Below are 25,782 nucleotides of genomic sequence, written 5' to 3'. Positions count from 1 at the left end.
ATTGCAGCCTTAATTGCTGCTTTCATTCTTTCTGTGGTATTGAATTAAGAACATAAGAACAGCCCCACTGGATCAGGCCACAGGCCCAACTAGTCCAGCTTCCTGTATCTCACAGTGGCCCACCAAATGCCCCTGGGAGCACACCAGTTAACAAGAGACCTCATCCTGGTGCATTCCCTTGCATCTGGCATTCTGACATAGCCCATTTCTAAAATCAGGAGATTGCACATACACATCATGGCTTATAACCCGTAATGGATTTTTCCTCCAGAAACTTGTCCAATCCCCTTTTAAAGGCGTTCAGGCCAGTCGCCATCACCGCACCCTGTGGCAAGGAGTTCCACAGACCAACCACACACTGAGTAAAGAAATATTTTCTTCGGTCCGTCCTAACTCTCCCAACACTCAATTTTAGTGGATGTCCCCTGGTTCTGGTGTTATGTGAGAGTGTAAAGAACATCTCTCTATCCACTCTATTCATCCCCTGCATAATTTTGTATGTCTCAATCATGTCCCCCCTCAGGCGCTTCTTTTCTAGGCTGAAGAGGCCCAAACGCCATAGCCTTTCCTAATAAGGAAGGTGCCCCAGCCCAGTAATCATCTTAGTTGCTCTCTTTTGCACCTTTTCCATTTCCACGATGTCTTTTATGAGATGCGGTGACCAGAACTGGACACAATACTCCAGGTGTGGCGTTACCATCATTTTGTACAACGGCATTATAATATTAGCCGTTTTGTTCTCAATACCTTTCCTAATGATCCCAAGCATAGAATTGGCCTTCTTCACTGCCGCCACACATTGGGTCCTTTCATCGACCTGTCCACCACCACCCCAAGATCTCTCTCCTGATCTGTCACAGACAGCTCAGAACCCATCAGCCTATATGTGAAGTTTTGATTTTTTGCCCCAATGTGCATGACCTTACACTTACTGACATTGAAATGCATCTGCCATTTTGCTGCCCATTCTGCCAGTCTGGAGAGATCCTTCTGGAACTCCTCACAATCACTTCTGGTCTTCACCACTCGGAAAAGTTTGGTGTCACCTGCAAACTTTGCCACCTCACTGCTCAACCCGGTACTAGCGTATCCTGTGGTTCAGTTAACAGAGTATTGAACAAGTGGCATAAAAATCAAAATGCAATTTTCATAGCACCCTCAAAGCTATGAGCATTTTCATAATATCTTCCCTTGCCTGATAGACATGTAGAATGATGATTCTGTCCAAATCATCACCAGATCAGCTATCCCTATCAGCCAGTTGGCAACTTTAGCATCAGAAAACTGTGCACTTCAAATGAACTTTTAATACTTTTGCTTTGGGTTTTTGTTCTTTTGTTTTAGGGCCACAAAGGTGTAGCAGGAGAAACTGGTGAACCAGGAAGGCAAGGCCATAAGGTAACAGGAAATGAAACGTTCCTAGATTTAAAAGTTTTGAAAGAAAGTAAGAGGTATAATGACTAATTTAATCATAGCTTTATTTTTAAAAGGCACAGTTATCTTAGAATTATTCTCCAACAGTTCCCATAGTTACTGAACTAATCACGTGGAATGTTGGGGGCACTATTGTGGGTATGGTAGCAGTTGCTGCCACAAACCATAACACTGGGCCCAGGAATGCATACATGACACTCCTTAACACAATGTCAAATCTGGGAGGAAACTGGGTTGCTACAGGAGCTCTTTGGTTTGTGGATCTGCTTACCATGAAGGAGTATACAGGAGCTCAGGGACACAGATGCAAGACTACAGCTGCTGCAGAAGCAAATTTTAGTATGCACAGGGCACTTTCCATTCCAGTGTGAGCTTAAATATGATGATGCTAATTTTCTGCAATGATTTTCTATATTTAAAAGATTTTAGAGAGAGGACTGTGTTTGGGTTTTCGTATTACTGAATGTAGCCGCCAACACTGTGTGAGTGGATAGACCTGAGCTCCAAAGACTTTTCCAGTGTGGCCACCCTTTCCCAACCTGTGTCGCACCCTCCCCACCCCACCCTACCCCTGCTGCCACCCTCCCCCGCTGTCTTCGCCTCCACCTTTGGGAAGGGACCCAAAAGAAACTTTGTACCCACTGATAAAATTCTCCTTGGAGGCCCTGACCTCAGTATTCTGCACATGTCACAAACAGACTAAAGGTGATTATATTCCAGTTATATATTAATATATATTAACTCTTAAGTTTGTAGAATGTTTTATGACCTAATGTGTTGTGCTTTGTGCCTGTTTAGGGAGATGAAGGTGAACAAGGAGGAATGGGTGATGTCGGAGCCCAAGGCCCTCCAGTAAAGTATTTCCTCTTCTTATTTTAGTTACTTTCCATTTATTATGTCTATGTGTTTGGATGCAAGACATTAAGCTATATCTATGTCCATCTGCCCATCTTTAATAGGTCCAAAAGCAGTTAAAATTGGTCATTGCTAGAGTCTCAATAAAACCAATGGGAGAAGTAAGTTGTGACTGACTTGGCTCCCAATATTTTCAGTGGGACTTATTCACAACTAACTTATCTTGTTTCCCCCCCGGCATATTTTAAATTTTTTAACAAGGTGGACCACAATGATTTATCTTACCTTCAGTGATTTTGAGATCTTAGCCCTTAATTACTGGGGAAAAAAATAAAAAATATAACTCTGAAGTTATCAGAGTTGGTGAGCTGTGCAGGGACCACTAATCAGATGAATAGAAACCTCATACATTTTGCCCTGTCCTCTTCAGAATCCTCATCTTTCTTCTCTCTCTTCTGGCCAGGACAAACAAAGAAGGTAGAAAAGGACAGGTATATCATCAGAGTAGCAACTGACCATGCAATAGGTAGAAAGAGGGAGAGAAGGAAGTACATGAGTATGATACATGTTCTCTTATCATTAAACCAGGACTTGGTTTTATATGCTAGTTTTTGAGATAATATAAGTCATAGCTTTGTTGTTTATTCTGGATTTTATGTTTGAAATATTCATGTAACTGCAGACAATATATACCCTTGTTTGCAGTTAAGGCTATTTAATTTTTGATGTTTAAAATGAAAATTATAAAATCTGTATGCCTTAAAATGAGGAAGGGTTGTTTCTTATTATCATAAAATAAGAATTATTTTTTATTATCTTACACAGAAATTAAGTAGTGGGTAAAAAAATCCCACTATATTATCTAAGAAAACATATATTTTGAAAGCTCTTGTATATATCAGGTGCATAAACTACATGATTACAATGAATTTTGCATTTCAGGGACCTCAAGGGTTACGAGGTATAATTGGAATATTGGGACCCAAAGGTGATAAAGTAAGTAATTATCATGCCTTCTTCTTCTAAATATTTTGGGTTCACCATTGGGTTTTCTTCTCTCTTTGCAGCCCTAGGGCTTACATTTTGCAGCATACTCGTATATGGAGTAGATTGCTTTTCTGAGCTTCACTTCCACATGCAAGGACCAAAATATCTTGGTTTTATGCTACCTGATGCCCATAAGTGTGCCTGGCACCCTGTTGCAAGCCGAGTGTGGACTCTGACTGGGAAGTTAAGGCTTTGACGGGCAAAGTGCAAATCAACCTGTTGTATGGTCTGCGGGCTTTTCAGGTTGAGAGAGCAATTGGCACTGACCAGAAGCTGGTTGGGTAATTAGAGGGTGATTGGGTTGTTGCCCTGCTAGTTGCCTGACTTGTGAAAAGTCAGACAGAAGCTTCTGCTTGTGACAGACATCTGTATTCCTACAGATTAATAACCTCAAGGATATTAATCTGATAGGCATAATTCTCTTCTGTATCTAAGGATAATTCTCTTCTGTATCTCTTCTGTATCTAAGGACCAAATTACACATTACACAATGTGACCTGAGATCATTTTTCTTTCATGTTTTAAATAGTGTGGGGAGGGCATACAAAACAGGGAAACTGTGGTGAACTTTGGAAAAGCTGTCACTGGAAACTTTTTTCTCCTATAAATATCACGGAGACAGTCATATTTACAATCATTCTTGGAACCACAGCTGAGCTGACTTTCTAAGTCCCATCATGCCTCTGTCATGGTTTCCCCTCTGTTTCAGGTGTTTTCCCCCTACCCCAGTTATTTGAAACACAAAACCAGAACATCTCAGGCCTTATTTGTTAGGGTCTGAAAGGAGGAACCTTGGGTGTGTCCCAGTGCAGAGCAGGGTGCAAAAAAAGGGGCAGACACAGCAGAGTCCTGAGAAGTAGCTGATGTATATTAGAGCAAGAGTTTCACATACAGAGTAGTCAAAATACAGTCCAGGTCATACACAAAGAGTACAGCAGTCCAGTTTTATCTTATCCAAATCAGTATCCACAAATCACAGTCAGTCAGTCCAAGGTCAGTCACAGCATATACACACACAGTTATCAGTTCTTCAAAGTCTCCAGCAGCAGTATCACAGTTTAACACCTACTGTACTGGTGGAACTGCAGACTGAGGTTCAAGTACTCTGAGCATCCAATCAGATTCTACCCTGTTAACTAGGGTGTGGCAGGCTCAGGTGCAGATTAATTCTGCTGACTCAGTGTGACTCAGCTGCCTGCAACTTTCCATAAACCAACAGGTTAGCTTAGTCTCTGGCTCAGCATAGGCAGAAAGCTAACATCATTGTGCATTCTCTGTAATGTATAATTTGGTACTAATTTGTTCGTTTGTTCAAAGAGTTGAAGTTGATTGGACAGAAGAGGACATTCCCTAACTCTTTACTTCTGTGTTCAGGTTGGAATAATTCATGGGCATAGTCCGGCCAAGGTCAAGCACCTTATCGATTTCAGTGGAAGAGACTTAAACATGCAGTATAGTTAACTCTCCCAAGAGATCTATAGAACGTATAGTGCTTAACTTTAGCTAGATTGTGTGATATGAAAATAATGGCATGATCATTATCCTGCATATGAAACTAGGTAAAATCTTGCAACCCAGTTTCCTTGTTCATGTAAATGTAGAGTGTTGATTCGCTATAAGAAACATGAATAATAACATTTGTCACAAACTTCCTGATGGTGTACGCACGTCCTATGCTGGATACTTATCTGCTCATTTTTCAGTTTTAAAATTATCTGCAAGAAAAGTCTTACTTATCTTCACTTTCTCTATGAACAGTCCACTGAACTTTGGTTTATTACTTTTTATGTCCCATTTCACCTGTGCTGTGTAGATATAGAATTGATGGAACCCTGTATTCTGGATAATCTTCAATAGCAGCGAATCATCTCGGAATGTAAACTATGCAAAAGATAAAAGATTTTCAGTTCTGCTTGTATTGCTTGCTATTTTCCTGCAGTCTAGCTGTCTAAACACCAAGGATGTATAATACCCTGAGCAAGCTACCTTTTCATGATGGGAGATAAACGTATATAACCCTTATTTTATGCCATGTTCACTGGCCCTTTGTATTGTCAGAGCTAAAAACAAAATTACCTTTCTGATTTTCTGAGCTGTTCAGCAACTGGCTCATCTTGAGCTCTCTAAATCTTTTATTGATCAAGAATGAAACTCTATTATTATAGCCAGTGTGCTTATTTTCTTGACTCATCAGACTTGCTATTTAGAATATACTCATGTTGCCCCATCAGATTAAAAGTGTATAGGTATTCCCTGAGATACAACTTCTCAATTTCTTTAAATTTTCTCATACAATATTGCTATTTCTTTACACTTGTAATTGAGTCTTCTGTAAAACATTTTGCAACTGTACTGTGAAGGATTCTATATAGTTTGGTTCAATATGCTATAATTTTGCAGAATGGCGCATTCATGTATTACGTGCAGAGCATGAGAAATTGGTTAAAGATGGAAATAAATCTCAAAGAATGGATCTACTGCTTACTGTTATCAGGAATGAAGACTGAAAGGCACCATGCCATTGCTGATATTTTGGTGTCATAGGATAGGTTGCAACACATGTTTATACATGTGATTCAGACTTTATCTGTGAAGCATAGTTGCCTTTCTTCCATTTGCAGTTCTCATATTGCGTTCGTAATCTCTGAAATTCCACATCACATGTCCTGCTTGGTTCATGGGCATATTCCCTATGCTGGTGTCATCAGCCACTAGGGGAAGATTGCTGGCCTGTCAAATTCCTACCTGATGTAGATGACCCATGTAATGTGGAACATTCCTACATTATCAATTAAGCATGGGAGCCAACTATGAGAATATAGTTCCACAGTGGCAACCACGTCACAAGGAGTCCACAACTCTTTTCCAGCTCTTAACTGAATTTAGGGCACAATCCTAACCAGGTCTACTCAGAAGTAAGTCCTATTTTGTTCAATGGGGCTTACTCTCAGGACAGTGTCGTTAAGATTGCAGCCTTCCAGTGCCAGAACAAGATCCCTGCATGTGCAAAGGTGACATCTACCTCATTGCCCTGAATCACAGATAAATAACATGATCAGAATGCATTTAGATTATGTGACATAATAATGCTTTTATTATTATTTTTTAAATCATAGGGTACTCGGGGTCTTGATGGAGAGCCTGGTCCTCGAGGTCTTCCTGGGGCACCTGTAAGTACATATGTATGCCAGGGACAGTTCTTATATTAGTACTGTTAACTCTAGGATAGAATTTACATTACGTTCTGTAGGCCAACCAGATGGCCTGACCTTCATTTTTAAGAGTCCCTATGTAGCTGTTCTAACAAACTAAAAGCTCAGTCCTACCTAAATTACACCATGTCAATGCAGTGGAGTCAGCACAACTTACGCTGTATCCATGGCGGAATTTTACAGACTGGAGGTCTCCTCTAGGCAAGAAGACATTTGCCCCCTTGGCCTGGGGAAAGTCAGCTGCAGCAACCTGTACTCACACCTGTACCAGTGAAATTGCTGGTGCAAGTCTGAGTGGATCTGCGCTAGCAGATTGAGCCTTGGAATGGAAATAGGATAAGGCACACACTGTATCATTCATGCATTGATTGTTCATTGTAGGATTCTTTCTTCCAAGCAGCCATTGACATTCCTAGTAAGGCTAACACAAGAGATTCATACTCATGCATATTCTTCTGCTCAGGGATAATATCTTTCTCTTCTCTTAAAACTGTCACCAAATTTATGGTGCATTGATCTCTAAAGACCACAAACTTCTCTTTCTCCAGAATCAGCTTTACTTTCCTTCTCTCCACCTCAGTTTCTGATTGCTTCCTGAAGCACTGCCAGAAAAGAGACTTTAAAGCACTGATTTCCAACCTGTGGTCCATGGGCCACTAGTGGTCCGCGAGACTCAGAGCAGTGGTCTGCGAAGTCTCAGGAAAAAATTGCCTTTGATCAATTCCAGTGTCTTGCTGAGCAAGTGCTCCCCCATGGACCATCAGAGAGCCTGGAGATCAGATTGTCCACAGCCAGCACTTTAGGGTGGTCCTTTCTCCACCTTCTCTGGTAGTCCATGGGGGACTGCTCACTCAGGAAATACTTCCCCACAGACCACCAGAGAGGGTGGAGAATAGACCACCCACAGCCGGCACAGCGTGTGGTTCATGGGATTCCAGTTTTTGCCTCAGTGGTTCGCAGACTCCTAAATGTTGGGAACCACTGCTTTAAAGCAACTGTCAGCCCAATCCTATCTGAGATTGGGCTGTCATATGCAGCCATTTATGTTCTGCTCTTGTAAAATGGCATGCTCCATTAGTGGCCAATTTGGGAGTGCTGCTGCAAGAAATGGCAGTGCTCCCCATACATTAGTGGACCCTTTCAGACTTACTGGAGCAGGTAAGGCAGTGGTGGGTGCAGAGAGGGGGTGAAACTGGGCGTGGAGTGGGTGGGGAAGTGGTGAAACTGGGCCGGGCCGGGAGGGGAGAGAAATGAGTTTGGGGAACTGTGGTCCCATAAAACCACCATAAATGTGAAAAACGTTTTTCTGACCTTCAAATTCACAAGCCTGTGTTATTAGTTTTTGCTGATCTGACCTTACCAAAATTTCATAAAGTTAAACTTCTTTTACTACAGGAATTGCTTTTGATTTTGCTGATAAATGTCTATATTTCTTGCAGGGTGATCAAGGACAACGAGGTTCTCTGGGAGAGACAGGTCCCAAAGGAGAGAGAGTAAGTTCTTAATGAGTGCTGACAATTGTCCAAGTAATAGTGTGCAAATCCCAACCAACGTTTTAATCCTATGTATGTCTACCTTGAAACAAAGCCCAATATGTTCAGTGGGGCTTACACCTAGGGAAATGTCCATGGAATTACAGTTTACATCATGTAGACCAGAGTTGGCCAATCTTTCAACTTTAGGGTTCCTGGACCTTTAACAATTGTGTAGAGCAGGGGAGTCCAGACCCTGGCCCGGGGGCCACTTGTGACCCTCAGGGACTCCCAATCCGGCCTGCAGGGAGTCCCCAGTCTCCAATGAGCCTCTGGCCCTCTGGAGCTTGTGCTGGTCCGATGCAATTGTTCTCAGCATGAGGACAACTGTTCAACCTCTCAGCTAAGCTGTGGGACGAGAGCTCCCTCAGCTACTTGCTGTTTCATGTCTGTGATGCAGCAGTGGCAGCAAAAGAAAAAAGAAAAAAAAAGACTGACCTTGCTTTGTGCAAGGCCTTTTATAGGCCTTGAGCTACTGCAAGACCTTCATTCATTCATACAAGTTCCATCTCTAATAAATTAATTTATGCCAATTTATTCAACTTTTAAATGTAAATTAATTCTTTTTTGTCCCCGACACAGTGTCAAAGAGATGATGTGGCCCTCCTGCCAAAATGCTTGGACACCCCTGGTGTAGAGGCAGGAATTTCAGCAGGTGCAGCTTGTCATCTGTGAATGACAAGTTGCACCTGATGAAATTCCTGCCTCTGCACCATTGTTAAAGGTGCAAGAGACTTAAGAGTGGAAGGTTGGCTACCCCTGATGTAGACTATTATGTGTCCTGAAGATTGTAGGGGGAAAAATATTTAAAACAGTGGGAATAATTTAGTGCAGTTATATTAGCTTAAACTATGTAGGAGTGAGAATTTGCCTTTCTTCTTTCAGGAATGCATCCATTACAATGTTTGATACACCTCAACATGCTTTATTTCTTTTTTCTTCTTTAGGGTCCTCAAGGTGTTAGAGGTATCACTGGCCTTCCTGGACCTAAAGGAGAAGGTGTATGTATGGAGTGATTACTGTTAGTAATAACAGCATTTGTAATTTGACTTGCTATCATGTTTAGTTCTCTTTAAAAGCTATAAGAAAGTCACTAAGGAATAAATGTGATTTATACAAACACCTAAACCTGACATGCAATGCTATTTCTTCTTCAAGGGCTTACCGGGAGTTGATGGCCGTGAAGGGATACCAGGCATGCCAGGATCAAAGGTATTTAAAGTTAACTTACCATGCTTTTTAATTTAAATGTTCTCAGTTAACTGCACATATCTACTTACTGTGTGGACTAGAGAACACCATGGAGAATAAATGCATGTTACATATTCAAAGAGATGAGGTCCATCAATATTCACCATAGCCCGTAAATGAAACCACCATAATGAAAGACAGCAGAGGTGGCTGGTGCCCCCCAAAAGTGAGAGGACTACAAGTCTCAACCACAATGCCTACTTCTCAATCCCATTTCATCTTCCTTTGCCTCCGCCCATCCAAAGCTCCTCCATTTTGCTGTGCCATTCTTTCCTGTCAGCCATGTTAGGGTCCGATCCTATCCAACCTTCCAGTGCTGATGCAGCTGTGTCAACGAGATGTGTGCTGCATCCTGTGGGGGGAGGGGAGGGCAGTCACAGAGCCCTCCTCAAGGTAAGGGAATATTTGTTCCCTTACCTCAGAACTGCTTTGCAGCTGCATAGGTGCTGGAAAGTTGGATAGGATTGGGTCCTTAGTCGAATGGAACATCCATGGTCAGAGGCGGTTTAACTCTGAATACCAGGTACTAAGGACATAGAGCCGTAGATGTTATTTCCTATTTGTCAGCTTCCCAGAGGCATTTGACTGGTCATTGTTTGAAAAAGATTTGCTGAATGAGTGGAGATGTGACTTAGCCAAAGCAGAAGACAGTACTGAAGACAGAGGTGGGGTCTGATGGCATCATGTCAACTTGAAACTAATCAGATTGAGGGTAATGCTCACTATACTCAAGGTCTACTAGGAAAAAAAATGGCAGCATTTAGCCACAATGACTCCCAGAAATGCTGCTGCTTCTGGCAGTAAAGTCACTGCACACTTCATCCCTTTTATGCCCTCTCCCAGATTGTCAAAATGCCACCCCCTCAACTTTGCAGTATGCAGAAAGGTGGCAAAGCTGAAAGAGGGATTTTGGCTCCTCCCTAATGCCACTGTGGCCTGCTTGGGAACTTCACAGAACCTTCTGGATGACCAACTTTGGAAGCAGAACACTGGACCTTTGGTCTAATCCAGTGATTTTCAGTCTTTTAAATCTCATGGTACACTGACAAGGTACTAAAATTGTCAAGGCACACCATCCGTTTTTTGACCATTTACTAGGCACGCCATACTGTTGGTGGGGGGTTCACATCCCCCAATGGCTCTACTAATAAATGATCCTCCGCCAAACTCCTGTGGCACACCTGCAGAACATTTGTGGCACACCAGAGTGCCACGGCACAGTGGTTGAAAATGGCTGGTTCCTCAAGGTGATTCTTGCATGTTATGTTCTCTCTTGTTTAATAACCTTGATTTTGTGCCTGAAATTTGTACAAGGCCATACACGATTTTTTGGCCTTTCTATCTTTACAGTAGGCTATACAGATTTTCATACCCAATAGAATGAACTACCCCATTCTGTGCTGGCTGTGTAGCTTGCTTTTGGTTCCCTGCAGGGATTTCTTCATTTTTCAACCCCCTGCAGTTGGGCTGCTGTGACTTTTGACCCAATGGGATCCTCACCTACCCACCCAATACTCTTATTACCTTTTGCAACATTCTATACCAGATGAATACCTAGTAACAAGGCTAGCCTTGAGTTTGCAGTAAGTGTTCTCATAGTACACTAAGAAATATATTTTGTTGTTTGATATGTTAAAATAAGCAACCACTTCATATGACTAACAATTTCCATTTAACTAATGCTAACATTTTCTTCCAGGGTGAACCAGGAAAACCTGGCCCTCCTGGTGATATAGGAGTTCAGGGACTTCCAGTAAGTATCTTTCACATTTAAAAGGTAAAAAAAACCCAGTTAAATTCAAGGACAAACGGAATCCTAATATTTATTGGTCCTACATTTTCTGTAATGGTGGGCATATGAGTCTGCATATAACATTGAAAGACTGTTTAAAAAATGAGGACATGGGTCAGAGTAAGATGGTATTATTATGTTAGTTGCTTTCTGGCTATTATAAGAGTAAGTTCTAAAGTACATGTTACGGTGGTTGTTCAAAGAGCCATTGCTGTGTGTGACTATGATTTTTGTTGATCTTGTTTTCCTATATTTTTGTGTTGCATGGGTGGCATAGATCTGTTGCACGAGCCACTAGTGCAGTATATGTGCCATGTCTGGATGACAGTGTTAGTATGGTGTAAAGCAGGGGTGGCTGACTTTTCAGCTTGAGGGCTCCTGGACCTTTAACAATTTGCAGAGAAGATAATTTCAGCAGGTGCAGCTTCTCAGATGTAATTTCCCCTTCCCTCAGAATTTCCACCTACCTTCTAATTCTATAATTCAGAAATTGCAGCATGCAGCTAGAGCTGGTTTGAGACTTGTGTGTTCTGAACATGAGATCTTGTGCAATGTTTTTTTCCTATTTTACAAAGAATATGAACTCATTGTTCTTGAGTATGGAGAGTCTTTTTTATATTTTTGTTTGTAAGATAAATATCTTTTAGAAAGTACTAAATGTCATTATTTTAGCTTAAATTTACATTTACAGCAAGTAATATTTGCTAATTATAAGTTTCTAGATAATTTCAAACAATTTTTTTTTCTTCCCCAGGGTTTACCTGGCTCTCCAGGAGCAATAGGTGTTGCTGGTTCAAAGGTAAAGTGTTTAGATGGTTTGGGAAGTTTTTCAGTCTTATAAAGTAGATTTTGTATTCTGCTCCTTTAGCAAAGAGCTTAGAATGACACACGAGTTTGTCTCATTTGATTCCACCAACAATTCCGTGAGGTAAGTTAACTGGTCATTTGCCCAGTGACTTTCATCACTGAGCAGTTATATGGACCCAAGTTTCTGTGACCCAAATCCAACATGTTATTATCCATTGTACCAGTGGGTAGGCCCAATCTTATTCCCAACCAGTCCAAAGCACTTAGCGTCACTGACATAGCATGCACTGCATGTTATCGCTATGATGTGGGGATGACCAAATGGCTGAGGGAAGGTGGCAAAACCTTTTGTTACTTACCTCCTTGTAGGCTGCCTGACCTCCACTGGGTCCTTGGACCTATACCAGCTATTTAGCTGATCTAAGTCCTGGGAGACTCAGAGCCTGGGCTGGGAGAGGGGTATAGGATCTTGGCTTGCGCTGTTGCTTCCAACATCCTCCTCCTCCCCACTGAACCACCCCCAGCCCAAGCTGCTTCCCAACCAATTCTTCCCTGAACTGCCATTGCTGCTGACCTACCTGCTCCAGTGGTGGATAGGTTCTGTGGCCCGTCATGCCGGTACGCATCCTCCAGCCTTTTCTGCTGGGTTGTCTAGCCTACAGAATGACATTGCCACTTTCGCTCCATCATTCTGTGACTTATGGTTGTGGATTGTGAGATCCACCACTGTAAGGCCCTGATAGGATTGGGCCATTAGACTGTAATCCTATACACACTTACCTGAGAGTCCCATTCAACTTAGTGTGACTTACCTTTGAGTAGACATGTATGGGATTGTGCTGTTACCCTCCTTTTGTGTCCATTAATGGACGTACCTGTGGAATCGCTCTTTGTACAAACTGTTGCTATCAATAGCCATAAATCACAGAAATTTCTAAAATGGCTTTTGGTTCTCTCCTTGTGCTTCCCTTTGACTTGGGCCCCAGTACCAACCAACATTTCACTGAAGATGCCAGAAGTTATTGTGACTTCGGTCATTGCATAAAACCCTCCCTGAGCCATGCTGCCCTTTTGTTCTTAGTGCTTCCTTTGATTTAGCTAATTTCCTTTTTCTCCAACAGGGTAATGCAGGTCCCCCTGGGATACCTGGCTTGATGGGGAATTCGGGTAAACCTGTAAGATAATTTCTACCCCTAGTTTTCCAACTCTTTATTATAATCTTTGAGTTATGTGCAGAATCATTTTTAAAGTATGTTCTTGTAATGATGAAAATAGGGAGACCAAGGACCACAGGGAGAAGAAGGACCAAGTGGATCCAGAGGCCCACCAGTAAGTATTTATTCTGCACTCAGTAACTGATGTTTAGGCTCCAGATTTTCTGATTGAGGGCCCAATCCTATCCAACTTTCAAGAGCTGATACAGCTATGCCAGTGGGGCATGTGCTGCAGCCTGCTGTGGCAGGGCAGCAACAGAGGCCATCCCGACGTAAGGGCATGTCTGCTTCTTTACCTTGGGGCTGCATTGCAGCTGCATTGATGCTGGAAAGTAGGATATGATCAGGTCCTGAGACTGGTGATGGAAGAAACAATCCCAGTGGAAAAACTCTTTGTGTTGCTTGCTTCTCAACTCTAACTTCCACAGCCGCTTTCTCCAGCCCATATTTGTAGCACTTGTTAATTTATAATACTGATAATCTCAGACTCTATAATGAGTTAAAAATTCCAACAAAGGCTGCAATCCTAACCACACTTTCCTGAGATTAAGCGCCATTGAACAAAATGGGACTTACTTCTGAGTAGACCTGATTAGGATTGTGCCCTACATCTCATAGCTTGCAAGTAGAGCCTTTTATGAGAATTCGAACAAGAGCCCATGAATTCACATCAAACAGGACTCATGCTCAAGGGCAGGACTCAAGGCCTTTTCGTTCAGTGTTCTGAATCTGTGGCCCTCACTAGTTTTTTTGTGAGCCCAGGCTAAATTTTGACTGTGCTTCTGAAAGCTGAGCTAATTTTGTATGTCTGCTAATGCCATACTCACATTTCTGAGCATTCTGATAATTGCAATATACTGAGATGGGAGGGAGGTGTTGCCTTTACTAGGTACCTAGGCAGATCAGGAACTAAGCTGGGGAGCAACCTTGTTTGTATAACAATTCTTGTTGAATGTCTTCTTATCATCGTGTCAAAGACATTTTTAAAACAAGTTTAAGCAAAGATACTGGAAAAGAAGAGATAATGAAAATGTTGGCCAAGTCTTTTTCTTAAGAATGTATTTAATGACTTTTTAGAAAATTGTACACACAAATCCCAGATGCACCTGATGAAGTGTTAAACATGGCACTGAGTGACTGGATTCTGTTTGTAGTTCTAGTCAAAGCTGGGTCAACATCAGGATGATTCACAGCCTCTAAGGGCCAGAGCCTATCCAAAATTTCAGCACCAATACTGTTGCCTAGGCAAGGGAACAAAGGAGGAGACCTTTGTGACTGTCCCTCCACTGCAGAATGCAGCGCACACTCCATTGGTACAGAGATATCAGCGAAGGAAAATTGGATAGGATTGCCCTACTCAATGGATAGGAAGCCCTAAGCTTCACCCAACCTGTCACCCTTTTTGGATATTTCTGGAAGGTTGTGAAAATTATGTTGTACGTGGCCCCCCAAATTTTTTGACATAACTGGAAAAAAAAATCTCAGCATACTCCCCACTCCTCAGCATCAGCTGGTGCCTACTATAGTGTTGTGTCATCATCACATCAAACACTGTGGGGCTACATATCAGTCAATGATCTAGATCAGTGGTGCTCAAAGTGGTGGGTTGCGACCCATCATAGGAACAAAACATTTGTCATTTCCCATCAAGGGAAGTGACCCAGTAATGTGTACCCTAGCAGCACCACAGCGATTGTGGTGCTGCGGGCACCCAGAGGCTTGTCAGTCTACCTGAGGGGGTTTGCCAGCCTTGGAGATGGTCTGGGAGGCCCGCAGTCCCCTCTGTGGGTCTCCCCCAAGCTTCGTTTCACTCCAATCTGAAGGTTAGAGCGACTTCCAGACCTTCAGATTGAAGTGAAATGAAGCTTACAGGAGACTCGCAGAGGTCTCCCAGACCCTCTCCAAGACTGGCAGATCTCCTCAGGTAGTTTGGCAAGACTCCTAGCAAGTTTGAAAACCACTGATCTAGATCACTAAGAGTGCCATATTTCACAATGCAGGCAGGATTGAAAGCAAAGTGATAGCCAATTATTGGAAAGGAAGAGAGATAAAGTGACTTTAACCTTTCATCTGCAGAAAAACAAGTAAATAATGGTGCAGAGCTTTACTTTATGCAGTTTGTTGTGACTAGTTGTTTCTGTGATCCTATATTTTTTTAATTGAAGGGTCAAACAAAATCACCAAAGATGTGCTGATTAGTTACACCTGCAAATATAAAAGCAGATACTTTTTGAAATACTATTCTAATGTTCATAGGTAATATGACATAGACATTATTCACAATCAGATTCACAATCTGAATCGCTGAAGCCCATTGGCTTCTCCATTGGTCATCTTTCTTGCCTGCCTATTGCCTTTACCAGTATCTATGGAATGATAATTTCCATTGTTCCAGTTTCTCATCCTTGTTCTCTTGTTATTTCATTATCTTTGAAGCCAGTTCCTCACACACATTGTAGGCAAATCTTGTGGAACTTCTGTATTTCTGGAAAAATGGCACTGAGGTTTGGTGGCTGCTGGTTTTCACCCTTCTGAAAACCCTAATTGTAATGGCACAGTAGCTTCCGGTATGCTCTAATTTACTTACAAACCCTTTTAGGTCATTGGTAGCTTTGAGAAGGACAAAACTGGATTTGAGTGACTATTTTCCAAATGCCTGTGTTGATGCCTGTATGTATGTTTTGGGGCACCTCTGGACAGTTTTGCAAGTGGCTAATGTAAGTTAATCTTCTAAACTATGTTCTTAATCCCATCAAATGCAAGTGAGGGTTTATAAAACCAGCAGTCCATGTTGCTGTCAAGCTGTCAATGATTAACAGCCCCCATTGCCAAGCTGTAACCGTGGATTCAAATTATACAAAGATAATTTTTTTTATTCCAAAAGCCAACAAGAGATATTTGTCTTGTTTTGTACAAGCTTTCAGAAGTGCAAAGCATCCTACAATTTCTATGTCATCTCACTTCTGATGCACCATGTGATGAAAACACTACTTTGTTTTAAAACTTCAGTTTACACTACTTGTTCTCTGATACCTGGATTTATAGCCCGGTCTTAACCATGTATCAGGAATTAAGAGAGTCTTTCACTGAGATCTACTCCCAAGTAAGTATACTTAGGATTGCAGCCATTATATCCCAACCTATACTTACGCGGAAGTAAGCCCTACTGTTTTCAGTAGGCATATTCCAGATAAGGGAGCATAGGATTGCAGTTTTAGTCTTCATGTATTTCCCCTGCAAGCTGACCTGTAGAGCTAGCATCTATTACAGGATAGCTAATCACCATTTAGTTCATGGTATCATAACTCACCTGGCCCTCAGATCAACATATTTTAGCTTTGGTTTAGGGCCCAATCCTATTCAACTTTCTAGTGCTGATGTAGGCACAATCAGCCCTGAGGTAAGGAAACAAATGTTCCCTTCCCTTGAGGAGGCCTGCATGACTGCTTCCTCACTACAGGATGTAGCACATGTCTCATTTGCATGGCTGTATCAGTGTTGGTGTGTCAAGATGACCAGGCATCCTCCTTGCGTTTGGCATAATGTGACAATCCCAGAATATAGGTGACGTTAAAAAAAAAAATGATCACCACGTTCTGAGGATATTTGCACAGTGTGCTCTAAAAAGCAGAGTAGTAACTGACCAGACAACACTCTGCAATCATTGGGCACCACCCTTAACTGTGGTTCCCTAAAGATTATAGATTACTAGAATATTATTATTAGGACCAGCCAAATAAATGCAAAATCTTAATCAGGCTTTCTTCAAACCTCTTCATCAGGCTGGATGTTAAGCAACACAAAACATTCTGGTATGATGTGATTTGTAACACATGATTACAAATGCATGTAGCATGATTTGTAACAGTCCTAAAATGGACAAATTGAGCAGACTCAGTGTAGAATAGCTGCTTGAGGTGCTAGACGGGATCATCCCTTTGCTTGATGGTGAGACAACCATGGCTGCTCTCTACCCCGCTTTCGAACATAAAGTCTACTCTTTCTCCAGCACTAGTTGAAGCACTGAGGACCCTTGTCGGACAGAGAACAGAAGCGAAAGAAAAATGTGGTGGTCATTATAAGAGCCAAGTTCATTATATTAACACAGCAAATATCAGCCCATCACAGACACTGGGATGTCAATAAACTTTCACCACTAAAATGACTTATGCCAGAACAGCTCTTTGCAGGCCACCAAGACATTGGGATGCCTATCAGTCGATTTGCAAATTAAGGTTAAGGTGGAAGAAACTATAAAGACCAGGGTAATGCCACAAGATGCAGACTTGGACTTAAGTATGAACTAAAATGTTTTCAGAAGAATATCTGCTATGGATAAAACCTGTAACTCATTTATTGTATGAACTCTTCCTTCTGTTCTTAATAGGAAAAGAAGAGGGAAATGTTTCCATTTTTAAAAAAACAGGACAATAGGATTCTTGTTTCTTAAATGTTATAAATCAAAACATGTCTTCCTGTCTTTCATAATCCTTTTGCTAGTTAGTTTTGCTTCACACGCATTATGGAAATTGCTCTGAATTATTCCTACATTTCATTTGCAGTTTAAATCTTTTAAAACTTTCCTTTATGCTAAATTGATCCAAAGCACCAATTTTTAAGCTTCAAAGTGTCAGACCATAACCAGAGATGATGATGCAGTTTGTTAGATGAGGACAAGATAGGAGGAGGCAGTTAATACCGCGTCAGAGTGGTTCATCTTTACTCACTCTGCCAGTCTTACTGTCAGCAGAGAGCTTTCCCTGTCCTGCCACTTAAAATCTCAAGTATAGATGTCTAACTGAGCCCTGGCCTCTGGAGCAAGCACATGCCCACTGAGCAATGCACCTACGCTATTAGAATGGAGAAATCTTAACAGTGCTTTGGTTTTTGTTGAGACAGGTCTTCAAGGGAGTGCCACTGTTGTGCGGCACCTGCAGAGAACCAACTAGTCCAGACTTTAAGTGCTTCATCTTCCAGTTAGGGCCTTGCTTTAAAGTAAACATAGCAGCCGTGTGTGGCCCAATCTGAACTGACTCCATGACACAGAGGCAGGAGGTATTTACTTCTGTGCTGTTTTCCTGCTGATGACTCTCCCCAGCTGGTATGGGCTGAAAAGGGTGCCTTGGAACAAATGCCTCTCTTCATAGCCCTGTTATGCGAGTGACGCATATGAATGAAACAAGTACCTTTGTTTGATGTTAGATAGAATGTAAAGAGAAGGAAGTAATCTGTAAACATGGGATGGGAAGGGGGTGAGTAGGGAGGTAATTACACACAGCTCAAAATAAGCCAGGGACACAGCTGGGGAGAAGCCTCTGTATCTTTATTACGATGACTTTGGTGGCCTAAAATATATGCCCAGAGTCATCTTCCTTCCCATATTCAACAGCAGGAAGCCCTTCCTTACATGTGAGAGATATCCCTGCATACTGAGACTTCCCTGGATTATTAACTCATTTTTGCCTGGCCCACAGGTATATGCATTTGGTCCCTGTTGCATATATGCAACGTTGTGCATAAATGACTTAAACAAGGCTTTTATTTATACTTTTTTTTGTGAGAGAGAGGGCGCAATCCTAAGCACCCCTTTGGCTGGTGCAAGTCCTTTGCGCTGGCCAAAGAGTGTCATGAAAGTGTTGTAAAGCACTTTTGTACAACTATTCAGGGAGATAGGCTGGTGCACATCTGTGTGCTGGCCTCCCCACACTGATACTAGCCCCGGGGATGGGTGAGTTTACATCATTCAAGCTTGGCCGGTACAGTTTTTGAAAAGAAGTATGTACTGTTACTATTCAGGGGTCTGAGGGGTCATGGGGATGGTGTGGAAGAGGCGGGAGGGAGGTGTTTCAGGGTAGGCATTCCAAGGGGTGGACGGAGACTGGGAGGTGGGGCCAGGTGGTACTTATGCCAGATCCTAGCCCCATTCCCAGGGCTGCTTGCTCCTAGGCTGCTACCGATTTTGGTGGTGCAGATCTGAGTAGCCCCTTTGGGGCTGCTGCGGCTCTCCCTGGGGTAAGGAGAAAAGGTTCCCCTTGCCTTGGGCCCAATCTTATCCAATTTTCCAGTGCTGTTGTAGTTGTGCCAGTGGGGTGTGCACTGTATCCTGTGGTGGAGGGGCAGTCCCTGGGACCTTCTCAAGGTATGGGGACATGTGTTCCCTTACCACGAGGTTGCATTGTGGCTACACCGGAACTGGAAAGTTGGATAGGATTGGGCCCTCAGACAGCCCCAAACTTGTGTTGGATACAGTGTAGGCCCGCCAGCCTGCCTGTTCCAGCACAAGTTAGAATTGCGCTGAGAGAACTTAATATTTAGATCAGTTGATTTTAAAATAGTACATAGACACAAACTTATGTTCACTGCGGGAGTCATTTGTGTGAACTGAACCTCATGTAGAACACTTCACTGTTTTCTGACGTGGTAACATTTGAATATTTCATGTGGGAGATATTTCAAACTGATGTTTCTCCCCATTGAAATGAGAAGCTAAGGACAGTATGTATTGGCTTTGCCATTTCCAGAACCAATGTGTGAATTGAGTCTCATTTTATAAATCTGGAGTAGGTTCTGAGCAAAGTCAAGCCTCAGTGCAACTCTAGCTGCTTGCAACTAGTTACAGGCAGCAGAAACAACCTTGGGTGAGGATACAATATACCCAGTTACAGTAATTTGGGAGGAGGGCTATAATTTACTACTACATCTGAATTTGCAAACTATGGTTTGCCCTTGCGTGTTGTTTTCAAAGCAAGTGCAAACAGTCACTGGCCAGATCTAATGTAACAGAAGAGGAGAAGCAGGATCCACCTCGCTCATTCTTGGCTTGTTCATATAATATCAAACCATAGTTTGGTGCTGTGCCTGAACGGAGCTGAATATTTAGTATTAGCAACCTTCAGTCTCGAAAGACTATGGTATCGCGCTCTTGTTCATCTGAAATAAATTCAATTAATGCATACTATTATAGGAGGATATTTTTCTCTTCGTTTCAGCCTTGACAAAACAGCAGAAGATGCTAGTATGGGCAGTGGCTGTGTTTTTATTCGCAACAGATGCTGCCAGAGCATCATTATTTTTTCGCATATACCTTTTCCCCATGAAATATCTTTGATTAAAATTGATTCCTTCAATTGTGTATTCAGATATGATGCTTGCAGAAATCAACATAGCTCAATGCCTTTCAAAGTTATTCTAATTTGAATTATTTTCATTTTCATTTCTAATTTGAATCTAAATTCCAGAGGCATATGTAGCAGCTGAGTCGCAGGGGTAGCTAAATGTAGCTGTGGAGAAGATTAATGAATTTTCTGGGTCACAGAAAGTTTTTTAAAGCATTTGTGTCGTGTCTGAAAGACTTTTCTCATGCTAACAACTTAAGGCTTTTCTAAAAGCAGTGACTGGAAACTTATCTTGACTCTGAGTTGTTTGATCTCTCCAGGATACCTAATTATTTTTCAGTAAATTTCCAAGTCACGCTTAGTTTGAAAAGTCATTTCATGCAATTTTGTGTTGCGGTATATATAAAAAAATGTATTTCATGCAATTTTGAGATGTGGTGTATCTTTAAAAAAAAAAAGTATTTTATATGTATGCTTACTGTGTTTTTGTTCCACGCCCAGTCATGTAGTAAAATCTAGAATTAAATTTTTCTATGGTGTTTTATGCCAACCCTATTCTTACTGTGCATAATTTTCATAGGATTATGTAACTCCCATATAATGAGTTGATAAACTGCCTGAAAAACAATTACAAAGTAATTTTCAAAAGCATGTTATTGACTTTATATGCCAGGTATTCATTTGTTTTTAATTTTCCCCAGTTCCCTAAAGGCTGCACTTAAAAGTCTTCATACAAATAATGTTCTTAATATTATTTAGAAACTCATTGTTTATTAACTCCACATTGGGTACTGAGGGTGTGCAAGGTTTGTCAAAAGTTCTTGGTGATCCTTTGACAGTCTGAGCATCACAGAGCCCCTTTGAAGCAGAAGAAGCAAGTTGACCACCAAGCTTTTATCTAAATCAAAATAGCTAGGCTATGTTCAAGGACTAGTGAATCAAAATGTCATCTATTTGATCCCTGGTTACATGGTTCCCGCATGGAGGCCAGCTGAAATAGCCTCTTTGTAGATAGTGCTCCACCTGATAAGTGTCGTATGTAGAGAAACTTGACGAGTGACTCACTATGAACCTATATCATGTGGAGTGTATTGACCAGGAGCTGTCAGGGATGTCTAGCAGTGTCATGAAAATTCTGTGCAATGGCCACCATCCATGTAGTGAGTAAGGTATGCTACTCATCACAGAGCTTATCAATTCACATATTCCTGTATCAATGTGGTCATGTGAAATGGCTCTTAGAAACAAACCCATTGTTGCCGTTTTGTATGCCCCAGTACAAAGGCTGTAGGCTGCTAGTACTGAAACTTGAAGTAATGAGCATTGAATTAACAGTCTGCCCTTGTCAAATAAAAAGAAAATCTCTATAAATTGAGAAATTGTTGTGCTCTTCCAAAGTCTATATATCCCAATACCATCATATTGATCTTGCTGAACACTGCTGCTTTACATATTCTATGTACCAGGGCTGTATATTTGACTACCATTCATTTTGGATATCTGTATAATTGGAGGGGGGGATATTGTAGTTAGCCCACTGTTCATTGTAAGCTTCAATAAAATTATGTTCCTGTTTAGGGTGCTCATTTTCACCCTTTGTTTTTTCTCCTCTGTCAGCTATTTCTGACATCAAAGTATTTTGTGCAGCAGTTAATATCTCATGTTAAAGCTACTCAAGCTCGTGGCCCCTTCGGAACCATAACCATGCTTAATAAACCCATTTATTGTGGGTGGGCTGCAGTTTTCTAGCACTGGAGATGGTACAGAGGTCCTTACCTGCTGATTTTATCATGGTGTCATAGTCTTGAGATGAACCTCAGCATTGAAAATTGAAGCTAGAGCTGAGCCCCCATAAACTCAGGCTTCAGTTTTATGAGTCTGGATCATGTACTATGGCAGTGTTTATCAACCAGTGGTACAGGTACCACCAGTGGTACTTGAGGTGGTTTCTGGTGGTATTTACAGGACCTTTAGACACTTGCCACCCAGCAGCACCCAGGAATGCAACACAACGAACAGTGGAAGAAGGGTCGGCAGGCAGAGCTCCAAATCCTGCTTTTTTACACTAGAAAAATTCCTCCTATCCAAAATGCATCACATTTGACCTCCCAATCCAGAAGTAACTGGCAATGATGTTATTGCCAGTTACTTTGGGTGGTACTTTGAATTGGTGAAACGTGAAGTGGTGTAAAGGAGGACAAATGTTGAGAAATAGTATTACTGAAACAATTGTGTAAATAATGTGTAGCAGTGTTTTCAATGGAAATTATCAACAGATTCAACTGTTAGCTGGGATATAGTTCAATGATACTTGAAACCTCTTTTTTTTAAATTTGAGATTTTGTGTTATTTTCTATTATCAGATTGTTAAAATCAAGTTGTTCCCACAATGTTAACAAAATATATTTTAAATGTTTCTTTTTGCTTTCAGCAAATTTACTTATGTGCTTTAACAATGTTCTCTTGTTTCCTAAAAGGGTAGCAGAGGTGAGCTGGGTCCTGCTGGCCCTCCAGGTCCACCAGGTAAAATGGTAAGCGTTTGTGTCTGTTTCCACCAAGTATATGTTTATTTTTCCAAGGGCTTATGGCTCCCATAAGGATCTGCAGTAACCTATTCATTTATACAAAAAGTAGAAACCTAAATAGAGTCATTGTTAGTTTCCTGTCTCCCTGCCTGTGACTCTACTAAAATCACATTTTTTGGTTACTTCAATCTCACAGATTCTGTTAGAAGCATGTAATTGGTATGCAGGATGAAAATGGGAGTCTTTCTTTGTGTATTGCATTAAGATAGTGTTGTTAGCTGTTGGATGTGCTATTCATGTGGCAGAAACAGGAATGCTAAAAGGCTAGGGCTGGAGGGATTTTTCCCCAGCAGCAACCTGGCATTAATAAGGAGTGAGCATGAATGCCTTATTTGAAATGATTTAGAAATCATTTACATGATGTCTGCTAGAAGGGCAGTCTGAATATTTGGCGTCTGAAAGAGTTCACTGTTAGAAAGGAATGCTCACGCTATGGGGTGAAGGAGCACAGGATTCTTTTCCCCCATCAAAACAGAAACTTTTTAGAACACGCATGAGAATTCTAAAAGCAGTGGTTTTCTGACTACAGTACATTCACCATTACTTATTATGTTATGCTTCTTATAGGGGAGGTGTAAGCTAGTTTTCAGAGGTGGACCCTATTTGTTAACAAGTACTGTTAAGTTAAAAAAAAAACAAAAAACTCCTAAGGTTCTGCCATCCTTAATTGTTTCAACAGGGTACTGAGGGTGACATTGGCCTCCCAGGTTTACCCGGGCCTCCAGGATTGCCAGGTGCTAAAGGTGACAGGGTAAGCATAGAGTTTTCCACTAGGAATAAGTTCATGACGGACACTGTGATTCCAACTTTTTCTTTCTCACGAAATTACTGAATCCACCTAGAAAAAAAGTGAACATTATTACTAGGACTGCAATACTATATCCCAGGGGTGGCCAACCTTTCAACTTTAGTGCTGCTGGACCTTTAAAAATTGCGTAAAGGAGGGAATTTCCAGCAGGTGCAGCTTGTCATCTCTCAGATGACAAGCTGCACCTGCTGAAATTTCCACCTTCATGCAATTGTTAAAGGTCCAGTAGCCCTAAAGTTGAAAGGTTGGCCACCCCTGCTATACACATTTAGCTAGGAGAAAGTCCCATTTAGCCCAGTGGGGCTTACCTCTCAATAGACATGCATAGGATTGCCCTGTAATACTATATAAGTGAAGTCTAGATATATAGGTCTTCTGACAGCCCAATCTTATCCCCCTCCCTTGCAGGGATAAATAGTGTTTTCTTTTTGTTCTTTTTCACCTCTCTCTGAAATCCATACAAACCTTCCTGGTGTTTTTGTTGTCTATACAGTATTGAAATATTTTGCTCAGATAAACTATGGAATGCAATTTTTTTTTTCCCATCCTGTCCTTCTGCATCCTTCATAAACATCTGGCTGTATGACTGAGCTTGTGACTGCTTGTTTGAGGCCATCCTGTCTGCATAAGGATAGCTTCATTACGTATGAATGAATCTTTTGGACCCCATTCTCTTGTCTTCTGCTGTGTGCGTATCACTACTGCTTGGGTGGCTTATTTTTCAGCTGGAGACCATTGTCTTTCACTCTTCTAGAAAGTCACATTTCTCAATATAAATGTATAAATAAACAGCCTCCAAGTGTTCCACAGGATTCCTTTTTGCCCTCCCAGATGATTTGGGCAATTGCTTTCACAGGCAATGAAGTGGGTGCTTAGTCAGCAGCCTTAGAAAAAAATCTTGGCTCTGACTTGATGGCTGAGATGGAGACCTCCTTTCCCCAGGAAGGCTTCCTCGCTTCTGCTGTTGCTTTCTTTGCTTTGTCTGTGCAGGGGGGATGTTTGATGCTCTGACAAGCAACATTCATCACAATAGCTTTAGCTGAGTTGCCAGAGTGCTGTTGAATCCCAGAGCAATCCCTTCCAAGGAATGAACTTGGAAAGCATTTGTTCCCAAGGGAAGATCAATAATAGCTGGTTTTCAGCATTTGCTAGTACACAACTGACTGGGACTCTCCACTGTAACTATGGTGTCCATGTTCCTGTATGATCTCTATATTTTTGGATATTTGCTTCCCAATTCAGCTTAAGTATTGTTTAGCTTTTAATATAACCTCTTAAAATGCAGATAGTAATCATTAATGGACATTAATCATGAACAGAAGTTATCCCAGTTATCTCCAAGGAAGACTAGGAAAGAACTCTGTCTGAAACCTTGGAGAGATCTGCTGCTCACTGATATATAAAGTACTGAACTAGGCAGTACCCTGGTCTGGCAGCCACTTATATGCCCCTGACACTTCAACTGTGTCCTGTATCTTATAAATGCTTCTGTAGATATTTCTTGGGTTTGTGTGAAAGTTTATAGTTCACTGCAATTGTAGGTAGGCATTAACATACTTCATCTACTGCTATTACTACGAATGTTCTGGTGAGAAGTGTGCATGTACCTCTCCCCCAAACATTCACATGTCTAGGGCTCTTTTTTCCTTTGGTCATGGTGCACTTGAGACTGGCACTGTGGAAGGGAAGGGGGCTAGGGCATAACACAAAGCCCAAGCAGTTCAAATAAGTGAGTTTTTATTTGTAGAAATGAATACGGTGAACAAGAGGAACAACATAGAAGTACAAAGCTGCGATAACCAATTGTTGTTTATATAGGTGAGCAGAGTTATAAAGGCTGAAGTGGAAGAGAGAAACTGCAAATGATGATGTAAGGCTAGAAACTCATCCAGATGAACATGAGTGGTACCTGGCAGACTAGGGGAAAAAATGAAAGAACCCAGAAGATGCTGGTTAAATGAAAATTGAAATGAAACTGCCAGGGTCTCCTGGCAGAGGCAGCACTGAAAAGGAGGGGGAAAGAAGGAAGGAAAAACCAGTGAGGCACAAACAAGGGGATGCTATCTGTTCTTGAAGGCAGAGCATGTTTCCAAGCTCTGGAGAGAGTGAAGAGCCCAATCCTATGCATGT

At 41.6% G+C, this 25,782-nt stretch overlaps 1 protein-coding gene across 1 annotated transcript in view; it reads left to right on the top strand.

Annotated features, from left to right (window-relative positions):
• LOC136646447 (collagen alpha-1(IX) chain-like) overlaps positions 1-25,782 on the top strand; it is a 76,937-nt gene that overhangs the window by 36,441 nt on the left and 14,714 nt on the right. The window contains exons 18-30 of the mRNA XM_066622704.1: positions 1,345-1,398; positions 2,233-2,286; positions 3,232-3,285; positions 6,453-6,506; positions 7,988-8,041; positions 9,028-9,081; positions 9,239-9,292; positions 11,031-11,084; positions 11,878-11,922; positions 13,052-13,105; positions 13,206-13,259; positions 22,737-22,790; positions 23,524-23,595. Coding sequence (XP_066478801.1) covers positions 1,345-1,398; positions 2,233-2,286; positions 3,232-3,285; positions 6,453-6,506; positions 7,988-8,041; positions 9,028-9,081; positions 9,239-9,292; positions 11,031-11,084; positions 11,878-11,922; positions 13,052-13,105; positions 13,206-13,259; positions 22,737-22,790; positions 23,524-23,595 — 711 coding nt within the window. The remainder of the gene's footprint in view (positions 1-1,344; positions 1,399-2,232; positions 2,287-3,231; positions 3,286-6,452; positions 6,507-7,987; positions 8,042-9,027; positions 9,082-9,238; positions 9,293-11,030; positions 11,085-11,877; positions 11,923-13,051; positions 13,106-13,205; positions 13,260-22,736; positions 22,791-23,523; positions 23,596-25,782) is intronic.

This window comes from Tiliqua scincoides, chromosome 1, assembly GCF_035046505.1.
Source record: "Tiliqua scincoides isolate rTilSci1 chromosome 1, rTilSci1.hap2, whole genome shotgun sequence".
Taxonomy (NCBI): Eukaryota; Metazoa; Chordata; class Lepidosauria; order Squamata; family Scincidae; genus Tiliqua; species Tiliqua scincoides.
Note: the sequence above shows the minus strand (reverse complement) of the source record. Positions and strands in the feature narration are given on the sequence as shown.